The sequence below is a fragment of the Pholcus phalangioides genome, unplaced genomic scaffold (assembly GCF_987345545.1).
Source record: "Pholcus phalangioides strain wild (caught in Gottingen) unplaced genomic scaffold, Ppha-v1.0 ptg000041l_1, whole genome shotgun sequence".
NCBI classification, from domain to species: domain Eukaryota; kingdom Metazoa; phylum Arthropoda; class Arachnida; order Araneae; family Pholcidae; genus Pholcus; species Pholcus phalangioides.
In genome coordinates this window covers 7,219,677-7,234,001 of record NW_028301627.1, presented here as the reverse complement: position 1 = coordinate 7,234,001, position 14,325 = coordinate 7,219,677, and the positions used below count along the sequence as shown (strand labels likewise).

The window sequence follows — 14,325 nt, the reverse complement described above, 5'->3', positions numbered from 1 at the left end:
TGTGTTCATTTCAGAGCCTTCTGGGGCACCGATGGATTTGAATGTCGACGTAAAAGGAGCAACATCTCTTCTTGTGACGTGGAAGGTATTTGTACACACCTTTATTAACTTTTGTGTGTGAGAGAGAGAGTCAGTCCTTTATTACATTGTATAACATACTGCTTGACAATAATACTACTATATTATATACTGCTTGTATTGTATACTATTAACATTGTATACTTAATGCACGAGAGATGCCAAATGTGCAAATTTGGTATCTCTCGTGCATGCCATCCACTTAATTGTTCAAGAGAGATGAGGGACTTTTTGTCCCATTCGCGCCTCCAACGCGATTTTAAGTTCATGTATGGTTCGAAGAGGGTGTTAAGTCTTTGAGTAACACCTCTGCCAAGTGCTAGAGGCCGTGGGAGGATCACCACACCTCAGTAGGATAGATATGTCAGTCTAGTGGCGACCCCTTCTGGCCGTAGACCAGTTAGTAGACCTCGTTAACGCCACTGTAAGACCAGACATGACCCTCGCTCTGTTCCATGAGGGATATAAACACTTCACCCCGAAGGGTTGGGCTGAGCTGGACAGACACTACTGGAACGCGCGCATTTTTTAGCATTTGAATAGTGCTGGTTTACATGCACGGAAACCTGTAAAATGCATTCTGCTACGTCATCTGTACATCACTGACGAGAAAGATGACGTTGGTGTAATGAAGCATATTCTTTGGGATCACCAGCAACAGTAGGTTCAGAGTCATGTTCTCTGACGAATTGCAACAACAGTGATTCTGGACACCAGCTGCTGCAGAGAGCGGGGGACTTGTTACCATCAGCAGAAAATTGATCGCTATGGGCCAAAGAGTAATGGTGTGGGCAGGTGTCCTGCACCAATGACAGAATTCCGCTTCATATCTTTGATGAGTACCGTAAAATCACAGTGGTATTGCACCGAGATTTTCCTGGGCCATGTCCATCTTTTCCGCAGTGCAGTTGTTCCAGACATTCGATACATGGATGACAATTCTCGTCTGCACGGGACAGATGAAGTGGATGCACACTGGAAAGTAAAAATATAGAGCGCATGCCCTGTGTGGCCTGCATATTGACCGGACCAAAATCCCATAGAGCGGTGTTTCTCAACCTTTCTCAGCCTATGGGGGCCCCCCTTATACCGAGGACCCCACTTACCCTCATTCCGGAGCGAAAGACTTTGTACTTATTGAATTGACTTTTTTAAGTAAATGTGTGTGTATGATGAACAAAAAGGAACGTCAGTCTCCGGATCCCTGGTTGGGAGTTCTCTCTTTGAGATGGTTCTATGCAGGGCCGTCTCAACATCACGGTCCACCCCCCCCCCCCAGGTAAAGTAATGTTCTGGAGATGGAAGTAAAAGCTTACATATTTGTGCATTTATTCTTGAAAACCATACAAGTATATCTATCTCAGTACCAGATCTCATCATGTAGGGCCAGCGTGTTCTTAACAGCATCATAGCAAAGTAATTTTTCTAGGGCTTCCCTACCTGACTATAAGTAACTGTCAACATACTCACTCTCGAAAATTGTAACTAGATCTAACCCCCCCATCAGGCAAGGCCTGTTTTTCGTTGAACAAACAAGGCACGTCCTCAAAAAACCCACAATTTTCAGGGCTGTGAAATTAGCTGCTTTACGCATTATAACCACGGCCTTAATTCTACCAACGCTTCTGCCTCAAAGAACGCAAAATATAAAAAGGGGGGCCCCAAAAATTCATACTTGCCCATTGCCTGAACTTATGAGAAACACACCTTGCTCACCGGGTCTCATGAGTTAAGATGGCACTGAGTAGGCACCCTGTGGATATGAGGTCCAATGGATAATGTCTGGATTGGTATATGCGTTAAGATGACCCTGTTCTAAGGACAGTTTAGCTAAAAAGTGGTCACACTTTTTCCCACAGCTCTCTGTGCCCCCCACCCCTCAGCACCTGTCATGACTCCCCGTTCACTTAATTTTCTGCCGTGGTACCCCTTAGAATATCCCAAAACCACAAGGGGCCATAACCAGGTCTCCAACTGACGGGCTGCCCCGTCCCCCGGTTGAGAACCACTTGTATTTGCTCAGACCTCATTCAGGACAGGAACTCGAAATCATTTTAAAGGACGAATGAGACAACATCCCTCAAGCTCTCCTTAACAATTTAGTTTACAGCAGATGCGATTGGGGAAGTGGGATAAGCGGGATATAGTGCACCGGACCAGAGGCGGTGGAGGGGGGGGGGGGGCAAACAAATTTCACCCTTTTACCTTTTTTTCAAGATTACAAGGGCTAGTCAAAATGCGTGCTTGCCCTGCTGACCAAGCATCTAGTTGTGGACCAGCACTGCCCGTGGGGCCCCCGGGACGATTCTTTTTTTACACGAAACAGTGTATATTGTATCCATTTCAGTCATCAAATTTCACTGTACGCTACGTATTACGATGTCTTACGGTTCCGTTTGAAATTGCAGGCTCCACCCAAGAACGAATGGAACGGTAAACTGAGGGGATATTACGTAGGATACAGGGCGACTCGAGATTCGAACCACCCTTATTCGTTCAAGACGGTCGAGTACATCCCCGGTGGGGTTCAGGAGCACATGATAACCAGCCTCAGGAAAGACACCGAGTACAGCGTCATCGTGAAGGCTTTCAACGGTGCCGGAAGCAGTCCGCCTTCTCAGGAAGTTATCGTCAGCACTTTGAACGGCGGTAAGTACTGCATCTATCTATATATATAAAATTGATTTTCTGTGTGTTTGTGTTCTCTATACAAATCTACAATTTTAGATTGATCGTCACCAAATTTTTCATATATACCAAATGGGACCCGAGTTAAACGATAGGCTACTTTAAAATTTCATCAGAGCAGGGCAAATGCCCCAAATGGGCAAAAAAACGTAGGGCAACAGTGGTTTTTCGGCCTCAACAATCGCTTTCCGAACATTTACTTTGGTTACCATGGTTCACTAGCAATGCGTTTAAGACGTGTATATGCCCTTACAATGGTTTGTCACTTCTTCGATGCTCTCAGTATATGTATAATAGTTTATGCCTTTATAATGGTTTGCCACTTTTTCAATCCTCCCAGTAATGAGATCTTTAACAAGACGTCAGAATCATAATCAGCATTATGTTTACATTTTTGGGGGCTTAAAAAATCATGGGGTTCCTGGTCATATGCTCCCCTTGCGATAAGTGGAAAATGACCCTTAAAACTGCCGTTCCGGTGATAGCATTGACCTCACGAGAGAGCTGCACGACTAGCTAATCCACTAGCGACTGGCTTGAAAGTACCAAATACCAATCTTCATTGGCTTTCCATCACTCTTGGACGCCCTTGCCGAAGCAGTCTGTAGATCAAACCACTCTCCTTTAACTCTCTTCACAAATTACAGAAAAGACTAGGCGTTACATGGCAACTTGAGCTCGGGATTGTCTTGTTTGCAGTACACCAATTATTCATTCCGTCATCCAAACGCCGGCGATGACTCATTTGACCGCAGTGTTTATATAGCATTCAACAAAATGCGCGCCATATGAAAACTACCGACGTGTGCGAACGAAGTAGCAGCAAACAGCTTTCTAATACGGCTGTCGCAGCGCCACCTAGTTTTAAACTTCTAATTCACGATTGGGTTATTCCGAATCGGTGATATTGAGTTATTTTCTAGTTCTGGGGGTCAGTATTTTTTAAGAAATTCGAAGAAAAATGTTTTCATTCTCTTAATTTTCGAATACCTGTGTGCATGAACCTAGTGCTACTTAGTTGTTTACACCCAATAACGATAACTGACTTCATTTCTCTCCATCGCAGAATTTCCACTAGCACCAGTCGTTTTCGTCGTGGCAACTTCAGAGAATTCCATCAAAATCCAATGGAGATCGGCAGATAACAAGATCCCCGTTTCAGGTAATCGCCATCACGTGATCCAGAATCATCATTCGGGTGTAATAACTTTGGATTTTAAACTGTCTCCGACTGAACTGTAATATACGTTGAACTTATGGACTGTATAAATCTTCGGTTATGACACCATAGAACTAATTGTTTGGCTCCTTTTCTGTCTCTCTTCAGGTCACGCGATACATTACAGAAAGAAAGGCGACAGCTGGCAGCGTGTGGCCGTCACTTCGCCCATGGAGACTTCGTACACGCTGAATGGCCTGCAGGCCTCGTCGCTGTATCAGCTGTACGTCACCGCCAACAGTGACTACGGTGAGGGTGACCCTAGTGACGTAGTCACTGTCAAAACACAAGGTATGAACATCATGATTATACCAGAATATTTCTTACATGTTCACTCTATATAACTCATGTGTCTTTAATGCTGGGGTCTTCAATCTTTCAGACAGACACCATGGGCCAAATTGGCATTTCTTACGAAGCCCGCGGGCCACCAATTCATACATAAATCCACACATTTACAGATTTACATGGGCTTATTCATATAATTTACAGTGACATCTTGATAGAAGGGGGCCAACGGGGCTCAAGTTGAACAGGAGCAAAAGTATTCAAGACTTCATTGTAAAATAATATTATTAGGCCGGGATTACACTATAAAAGTTTTATAAAAGTTCGTTTATAAAACTTGAAAAATGCAACCGATAGGCGGATCAGTTAAGTTCGCTCGAATGTAACAGATGTGTTTATTGGTTACATTTTTCAAGTTTTATAAAAGAATTTTTATCAAAGTTTTATAGTGTAATACCAGCCTTTATAATTATTAATCTTTATATTTAGTTCTGAAGTAATTTTTTTCACCAATTCTAGTTTGGGAATTTTTGAAAACATTGAAAAAAGATAAATTATAAAATTAATGAAAGGAATAACTTCGGAATTAATAAATTTAGAATTACTATTAATTAATTAAATTCATGAAAGAAATAATTCAGGAATAAATTGATCAAAGTTTCTGATCAATAACTGATTAGTTTTAATCTGAAATCACTAAATTATTCTGTAATTATTTATTTCGGTAATTCTGAAATTATTTCATTCATCAATTCTGAAATTATTTCATTCATCAATTCTGAAATTATTTCATTCATCAATTCTGAAATTTTCATCAATTTATTCCTGAATGAATTCTTTCATGAATTTTAGAATTAATTAATTAATATTAATTCTAAATTCATTAATTCCGAAGTTATTCCTTTCACTAATTTTAGAATTTATATTTTTTCAATGTTTTCAAAATGACGGCGGGCAGCGACAAAAAAACTCCGAGGGCCAAATGTGGCCCGCGGGCCATACGTTGAAGGCCCCCCGTGTTAATTGAAGTCAATAATGTGTTTCACACTAATGCATACAATCACCGGCTGAGGTCTCAATAGCCAATTGGTACGTGTTGATTTTACATGCAACATATTAACACTAAAATGACGAAACAGGTCATTTTGACAGCAAAGCTACAGTACTTTGGCATGCGATTACATCCAAACGGTTTATCTCAGGTTTTTGAAATTTCGTGACTTATCTCATCTTGTTAAGGCTCTTAAATCCCTAAAGCATAAAATGTATTCTAGTTTGTTAACGTCGGTAGAAATGAAGTTCTACCTATAGAACGTCGGTAGGTAGTATCGCTTTAGAGAGTTCTATGCTTAGATATTCAACTACAATGATTAAAAACCACGCTGAAATGGACAGTCTTCTTATGCAACCATTAATATCGAAGAAGCATGTTCTATTGTGGTGTTTGCTTTTTTCCAGTATCCATTTTACACCATTTGAAGGTATTCTTTTGAAGACGCTCGTCGTCGTACGTTATTCATTTGGCGTCTCTATGGATCTTTGCATTTCTACTGCATAGCATTCGCTGGTAGAATGTCGCACAATGAAAGGAATCTTCATTTTTCACGATTTTACCCATGGACAGGGCTACAGCCCGGATGGGGAGGGGGACGAGACGATTATTATTTTTGTGTTTCTTCACACTAAATTCTCTATAGAGGCGGGGGCACACCATATTTTCCAGCCTAGTGGCCCTACTGGATGGTATGTGGAGCGATTATTTTATCACACATCATGCTTAAGGCATGAAAGTATCGAGGTCTTAAATACCAAGCACGAACAAAACTGAAATTGCGGACATAGGCGATTCCTACCAGAAATTATATGAAGTTTTATTACTCTACTAATTACTGTCGTTGATGTTTTCGACAGAATGAATTCAATCAGTGCACAATGCGATCGTTATCTAAAAGCTATCTTTCGTATGTATTTTACATTGCTCAGGATTTGGCGGCTATTCACGGTTTTTTCATTACGTACATACAATATCTTCGCAAATTTCTCAAGCGTATTACATTCCAAACCTTGTCGCTAGGACTGCCAAGTGAAAATGAAGCCACGAATTATAACAGCTCAAGAAATCACAATCAAACCTATTTTTAAAGTAACAAAATACCTGATTAATCTTTGTCATGACAAGCCCTTTTGTCAAAAATTCCAAAAAAAATGGTACACGAACAAGAGTTTATTGTAAAAATAAGTCACACAGAGACTGTATAGATACTGTTTTAAGACTGTTTTAAAGGAAAATAATTTGTTACTTTTTTCTTAAAACTGTCAAAATGACCGCTATTCGTCGTTGTAGTGTTAAAGACTACGTGACATCAAATATCATGCAAAGTAGTATTTCTGTGCCTGAGTCGCGTCGTTTGTCTTGCAGGTCCACACGAGCAGATTGTATTGCTGTCTGGTGCTCCAGAGCAAGTGTTCAACATGGACGTGTCGCTTCTAATCCCTATATTAGCGTCCCTGTTAGCTGTCACGGTCGTTATAGTCGCCGTTTGCATTTGGGTGATGAAAGCTAAGTCTAGGCGGAACTTAGAAAGAGGTAAGAAATGACGCTTTTATCTTATTTTTTCAAAATTTCTTTTTTATTGGTCAAACCTCAAGGGTGTCACCAGTCACGTCTCTGTGTAAATGACGCGTCTGCCAGTTTAACCGATAGACCAGTCATGTCGCATTCACCTCACTCGATGGTTAGTGACGGTCTGGGAATTTGCCTGAGAACACCGTCAGTTCAGCTGAGAGAGACCAACCGTTGTCGCATTCATTTCACTTGATGGCGAATGGCGGTATGTCCGAGATAAGTCGTATCGCATTCACCTCACTCAATGACAAATAATGGTTTTTCAATTCAGCTGGCAGGCTCAGTAGCAGTGATGGTAACTCGTGGGAGAAATTGGCCAAAATTGTTCCACATGAGAAATTTCTTGGCGTTTGTGGGAAGTTTTGAGAAGTCATCAAACAAAAGCATTTTTGTTGAAAAATATATATATATAAATGCAAAACCAATGCTTTTCTAGCGCAAAATAATTGACTAGATATTTCCACCGATAGATGGCAGCACAAATTTCGGAAAAATTTAGTCAAAAGGGAAATTTTGCTTGACAAAGTTACCATCACTGCTCAGTAGTGTCGGGTCCACCTCACATGATAACAAAATGCGGTACTGTATATCAGTTCAGCTAAGAGACCAACCGTTTAGCATTCACCTCACCAAATGTCAAATGGTAAATAGAATATGTCAAGTCTGCTAACATCCCATCTCCTAAGAATCAATCTCACTTGATATCGGAAAATCGGACCGCATTGAGCCAGTGAATATTTAAGTGACGGTTTTAAACTTCTGACTAGATATCACTTCTGGAATATTTTGCATATATTCATGTCGAATTTCACTCATTAACATTGTAGCGATCCAGGAGGATAAGCGTTACATCTACGCAGCCGCAACACAGAGATACGTCGACATCGACAAGACCAGATCTCTGCCAGTTTATGCCGATGGCAATCTACTGCATTTCCCGACTCCTTACGCTACGGTGCAGATGGCCGAAGACCTGAACGAACTTATGAAGGAAGACCGACAGCAAGAAATGAAAGCCTTTCTTCCTCAGGTATATATCATGCATCCTTTTTGACGGTCGAGTTCAAACATTAAGTGAAGCGCTTTTACTGCTTCCGTGTGGTAGTTTACGTGATTTGTGGCGGCCACTCAGCACTGTCAACGGTCGCTGAAAAAATAGGTGCCATGCATTTTTAGGCAATACCTGTAACATTAATCGGCGGAAACAATTTTTTCGAATTGTTTTTTGAGCGAAATTGACGAAAATTTTCGAAAAGCTCCATATGCTCTCGAAAGGGTATTACCCATACATTAGACTCTCGACTAACCGGTCTCCGTACTATCCAGCCTAGCTAAACATAGCATAATTTATTTGTCCCCAGTCAATTACGATAATACTATACAAATTAGAATTTACAATTAAATTACGTATATTACAAATTCAGGGAAAGAAAACAGTTTGAATGAACACGGTCGAACAGTTAATTCTCATAATGTGATGAAGAAAGCTGGGACAGGGAAGCGAGCAGTAGCTAAAAGCTAGTAAAATGCTCTCGACTCTATGACATCACTGTTCTTGCGATACACGTAAATCTTCTTATTTCTGTAGACCTGGAAGAAAGACATAAAGAACGAAGTATATCGGCCCAGTAGGTGTAAATACAGTAAAACCTCGATAAGTCGTCACCTCAAGTTACCGAAAAATTATGACGGCTTAAGCGGAGTGACGACTTAGGCGGAGTTCCGTCAGTTTTAATGTGCGATGTTATGAAAATCGTATAAATTTAAAGTAATATGACATTTATTAAAGAATGAATCAAAATAACAATATATTAATAAAACTTATAGATCTCTTATTACTTAAATTATTGTGGTGAAATGTACTGCACACTTTGATTTATACTAGTAATTTTTAATTTATAGACTAACAGAACAACTGTTTGAATAAGAAGCTTTTCTTGCACATTAATTTTACATATACATCAAATTTAATTTTGGTGTTTGAATTCATCAGTAGTTCATGATACAACTACAAAGTAATCTCGAACACTTTTGACTTGGTGGAGGGGCCCTGGGCAGGGAAAAGTAAACAGATGCACTCAACTTGGGAAAGAATATATCATTTTTTTCAACAAAGATATTTTGTTTAAATTTCAAGCCCTAAATTAGTAGAGCCCATGCTTTCTATGATTATTTATTATCCGTGCCCACGTTGCATTTTGACTTTAACTTGATTAATTTGATTCCTCGATTTACATAAATTTTGATTTCCTTGCACTATATGTAATCTTTGACGTATCAATAAATTTTGGTTTTGCCGGAGATGCCCTGGGGGGGCCGAAGTGCTTACGTTGCTTCTTGCGGCAGAGCTTGGGTGTCTCGCGGTTTGTCCAGTTTCTCCAATGGAGCCCAGGCAGAAATGAGATCTAGCCTGAACAGTCCCCAACGTTGTAAAAACCTTATTCGGCAAATGAACTTCCCCAGCGTAACTTTCGTTACTTAAACTGTTCCGTTTGGGTATATACGATTTCATGGTGACTTTTAAGCATATGACAATGCTGTTAACAATCCCTTTTTTTTAATGGGAGCCATAAAAATAGTCTGTTCCTCTTTCTCATACTTTTTCATAGTGATGAGTTAACCGAAATTAGCGACGAATAAACGAGGGTTTAATAACATTGTGGTCTATGAGAGCTGGAAGGGTCTGATATCGGGTTAAATTAATGTTTTATTGCATAATTATTTGTTTAAATTACATTTATTGTCTTCTTATTCATTAATTTGTTAAATGTGACATCGCTATTGCAGTACTTTACTAACCACAGTTAATGAAACGGAAGGGAAGTTGCTTTTGCCAACAAAGGAGTTTATAGAGAGAAACGATGTCACTCTCCGCTTTTCATACGAAGTACGAAAGCCTGGATAACCAAGCGTAAGGGCTATTAGCTGAGCTAGGAGGCTGTCCATGCGCAGTCCCGTTCAGCATTCATGCATATGCTCTAAGGATTGGAAATGCCTGTCCTCTGTAGTTCAATGGTTACAACACTCGCCCGGACAGTGAGAGATTGGTGGTTCGATTCCCCACAGGGGAATGTGAATTTTCTTTCCGAACAACATCTCGATCTCCGCTTGGTTATCCAGGCTTTCGTACTTCGTAAATCGGTACAACTACCGATCCTTGAGGTACACCAGATGGAATTTGTACACTAGTATCTTTTAGAACTCAAAACGGAATTTACTTTAGGGGTCATTCAAGTATTATGCCATCATCCATGATGTGGGGAGGGGGTTTCTGATTTGCTGACTTTTAATGACAAGGGGGGAAGGGGTTTGGATGATGCTTACGTCATCAACCGCCCTTTATAAAAACATGAAATATTGGCATCCTGAACTAATAATCTCCCTATTGATGTCTCCTAGAGAGCCACTTTGGTGATCTCTAAATGTTTCGTGGATCCTTCGAGTGATCTAGAAATGCGTTTGAGCCGCTCTCGAACTGTGCCACGCATCATTTAAGTGATTGCCATTCATCAATCATTTAAGTAATCTGGGAATGTGCCGGGGGTAACTTGAGTGATGTAGAGTCGCACTGGGGTCGCTTATGTGCTCTAAAACTGTGCCAACTGTCACTCGAGAGATTTCTAAATGTGCCACGGATCGCTTAAGTGTTCTGGAATTGTCGCGAGTCACTTAAGTGATCTGTGAATGTGCAACAGGCGTACTTGTGTGATCTGAAAAAAGCGGCCACGGGCCTACTTGAGTGATCAGAAAATGTGCTATGGGCCGCCTAAATGCTCTGGAATTGTGCCTAAGCTATCTATAAATATGTCGCTTAGTTCATTTTTACAAAATTAGGTTTGAAGGGGCAGGCCACATCAGATAACACTCCGGGCCGCATTTGGTCCACGGGCCAAGAATTTATCATCATATGCTCAGAGAGTAGGTCACAATGAATTTCATAAGGAAATTTTGAGTTCTTGGCCTTGGAATAGCATTGGAATTAACAGAAATTGATTATAATAACATATAAAGGTATTTTCTTTTGCAATTTTGATTAAAAATATTTTTTGATCGTTTGGGAAGGGGGGGGGGCATCCCCTCCATGTGCCCTCTCCCCACGTACAGTCTCTGATCCCACCAATAGGAAGTAGGGGGGCAGAGATGAAATTTTGCTGGGAAAGGAGGGGGTAGGGGGGCAAAAATGGCTGACTTAATACTTGAAAGGCCCCCTTATATGAGTAATTCACTTTAATCAGTTACTGTGATAGTATAAGTAATTATGAGGATAAATTATTAATATAAATCACATTCTATCATTGGTAAGCATAATTTCCAATGTCGATTCTCTTCCAGAACGTACAAGACAGGCCTCTGCCATCAAAACCGGGATCAGCGAAGAAACGAGAGAGCCTTCACATTTACGACAGCGCTCAGTGAACTACAGGGCAGTGTAGGATTCCATAATAACTATATAATAGTTTATACATAATTGATACTTGAACCTATTCCGTGAGAAACGACGAACTTCTGAGATGGCCAAAAAAGTACTTCGAATAACATTGTTTAAATGTGATTGAAAAAAAAAAACGAATGTAAGTTTGGAATTGAACAGAATTAATCACATGCTCTGGAAATGCTGAATTAAGTATTTTATCGAATTTATGCAAACAAGATATGATCGCTATCTGTAATATAACTATACAATTTTTGTACTGAAATTTCATAGAGACGTGTTTGAGGTAAATGTATTCAATGTGTGTGTATATATACTGTGTAACAAAGTACGTCGATACCGGTTTCTTTGCTTTCCCGGCGACCGTTTTAGAAGCTAATAATACTTCGATTGATGTTGTATTCAAGCCTGTATACATCACGTAATACACAATAATGGTGCTGTTTGCTAGTACTGGTTATGACAAAAATATTTTCTCTTCAAGTACCATCACGTCTCGTTGAATTGACACGTCACTGTGATTACGAAGTTGATGAAAGACAGGATCAAGGGGTGAGAAATACAGTTGTACAAGAGCGAAAACTGCGTAACCTGTACGCCTGTTTTGCTTCTTTTGGTTGCAATAAGAGTCGAAATACAGGGTGGAGTCGCAACAATAAAAACCATCTATTTTATCAATGTGATGTTGGGCCGATTATGGCAGGGTAAAATGCGGTTACCTAGGCGTCAGGCAGCCTTTTTTTCAAGAATGGTATTCCACTCCAAATAGGTATCGTATTATAAATCTGTTCTTTTCTGACGTGACGGTAAATAAAGCATCGAACGTGAGACTAAGACCGGCTCATCTTCCATTTTGACCTGTTGAGGTCCCATTTCAAAGGGGACTCAATATAGGACCGCATCACGAAACAAAGGTACTTCATTGTTACAACGGCCTCTTAAGTTGATAGGATATCTACTGCCAATTCGGCTTTTTTTTAGCCGAACATATAAGCTATGCAAAAGCCACGAAGGGACAAACATCCATGGGGCGGGCCTTCTCCTCACGTTCCGGGGCGGCGCTATAAAGTACGAACTGCAGGAAAAACCTCGGACTTGGGACATTTATTTGTTTCGACATGTTCCACGTGTTTTTTTAGGAACATCACTCATTTGCATATTTTTTATGGGTCAGAGCAAGGTGGTTTGAATATTTTGACTCGACTATGCATGTTTCACGTTATTGTTCCGTGTTTTTACCATGAAGTAGCATGCAATTTGTGTGTGTGTGTGGGTTTGCTTTAAATGATATACACTCACGTGTTCTTGTAAACAACTTATTTTTTAGTATCACGTGATTCCTGTTTTTCTTATATCTCTCTGAATATGTTGTGTCTTCAAGCCCCGACATGCATTGCTTCTTGTTCATACTCAAAGGAAGCAGCGTTTGTCAGTGCTTTGGCCACTGTACATATTGAATATGCAGTTGTCTTTGTTCCTGGAGAGTGTGCAAGCAGCCTCAGCAACCTCATTCCGTAGCGATAACTTAGACCTTCCTGAAATAACACCGGTCATAAATGTGAGATGGTTTTAGTTGAGTATTTTCTTCACGGAAGGAATTACGGAGTCTAGCTTATGTCGGCAACTTATAAGACTCTCTCAGATGTACTGAAATCATTCTAAACAAGCCTTACAAATCTGTTTCCGAGACTAACATTACGCATGCAGCTTGACACATGGTTATTTTCAGAGGATTCATCTATTATCAAATTAGATTGAAAAACTGGAAATAATACATTTTTTCTCTATTTTACCTCTTTTTACACACCCAAATGATTTGACTGTCACACAAATCTCACCTCCATAGTTATTCGATTACATTTTTTAGAAAGAAGTTTTTTGCAACTATTGCAGGAGAGTCTACAAAGGGTTGCTACGTTTGAATATTAACTCCAGTTCTGTGGGATAAGTCCCATTAAGCTCAGCCGGTCAGATAGAATCCATTCTTCATAAGGCAAAGGACCTTCGGGAATTATATAGTGTTTTCAACATCAGGGTAGGGGCTTTTCTAACACATTTCTGCTGTGTCATAAGCTCGTGCTGAAACGTATTTAATGTTACAAAAAATGATGTACGCTCATCATGAAGAAGAAAATTTTTTTGACGAATACTGATATGAAGTAATAGATTTTTTTTTTTTCAGCACAATATTCAAGCGCAATTTCACAATAATTTACGCAATCGGATTTACGTCCAAAATATGAGCCACATTCCATTGAAACGAACTGTATAATATGATCCACAGCTGATGCCTGCTTATGAATTGCGATAAATACCGGCAGCAATATCGCATGTGTACAATCAGTGTATTTTTTTTTTCATTAGTTTATACTTTAGATGTACGCATATCGATTTTGTATATACATTTCATCAATTTATTTATGTAACTAGCAGCGCTTTTCCACGTGAAATAATTATGTACCCGTCGGGGAAAAAAAAACCTGTTATATTAATAAATCGGAACTGTTTTTTAACTGTTTGTACTATTTAATTATGTGTAAAACATCACATCACACCAAAAAATATCAACAGAAAACAATGATTTTTCAATTTTTCATGAAATATTAGCCATGGGTTTTCAGGAATCCAAAAGAAAATGGCGTATACTTCTCATTTATAACTCGGAATTGGTCATGGCTACCTAAACAATAAATACCGTGTCAGTTGATCAATTCCGTCCCGTGTAAACTATAATCTCCTGAAAGCTATGATTTCCATCTTAAGGCCTCAAATAGAGGCCTCTCAATCGAGTGTTTCCCAAGTCATTTCAAAATCGGAAAGCTTCTATCCTCCCTGAAGATAGGCCGTAACCCCCATGGTCTTGAGGTCATATAAGCCGATATCCTCACTCTCCTCTGTTGGCAAAGTATTGAAGCGAATTACTCGGAGAGCGATGGCTGGTGGGACATTCATCAGTACGGGTTCCGACAACAGCAAATCGGCTGAGATGGCTTT

At 39.9% G+C, this 14,325-nt stretch overlaps 1 protein-coding gene across 1 annotated transcript in view; it reads left to right on the top strand.

The window, feature by feature from the left end:
- LOC149065202 (cell adhesion molecule Dscam1-like) overlaps window positions 1–13,844 on the top strand; it is a 50,253-nt gene extending 36,409 nt beyond the window's left edge. Inside the window, exons 17-23 of the mRNA XM_089254327.1 lie at window positions 15–85; window positions 2,487–2,727; window positions 3,833–3,928; window positions 4,094–4,276; window positions 6,693–6,860; window positions 7,727–7,929; window positions 11,232–13,844. Coding sequence (XP_089110453.1) covers window positions 15–85; window positions 2,487–2,727; window positions 3,833–3,928; window positions 4,094–4,276; window positions 6,693–6,860; window positions 7,727–7,929; window positions 11,232–11,315 — 1,046 coding nt within the window. The 3' untranslated portion in view covers window positions 11,316–13,844. The remainder of the gene's footprint in view (window positions 1–14; window positions 86–2,486; window positions 2,728–3,832; window positions 3,929–4,093; window positions 4,277–6,692; window positions 6,861–7,726; window positions 7,930–11,231) is intronic.
- Window positions 13,845–14,325: the final 481 nt, after the last annotated feature.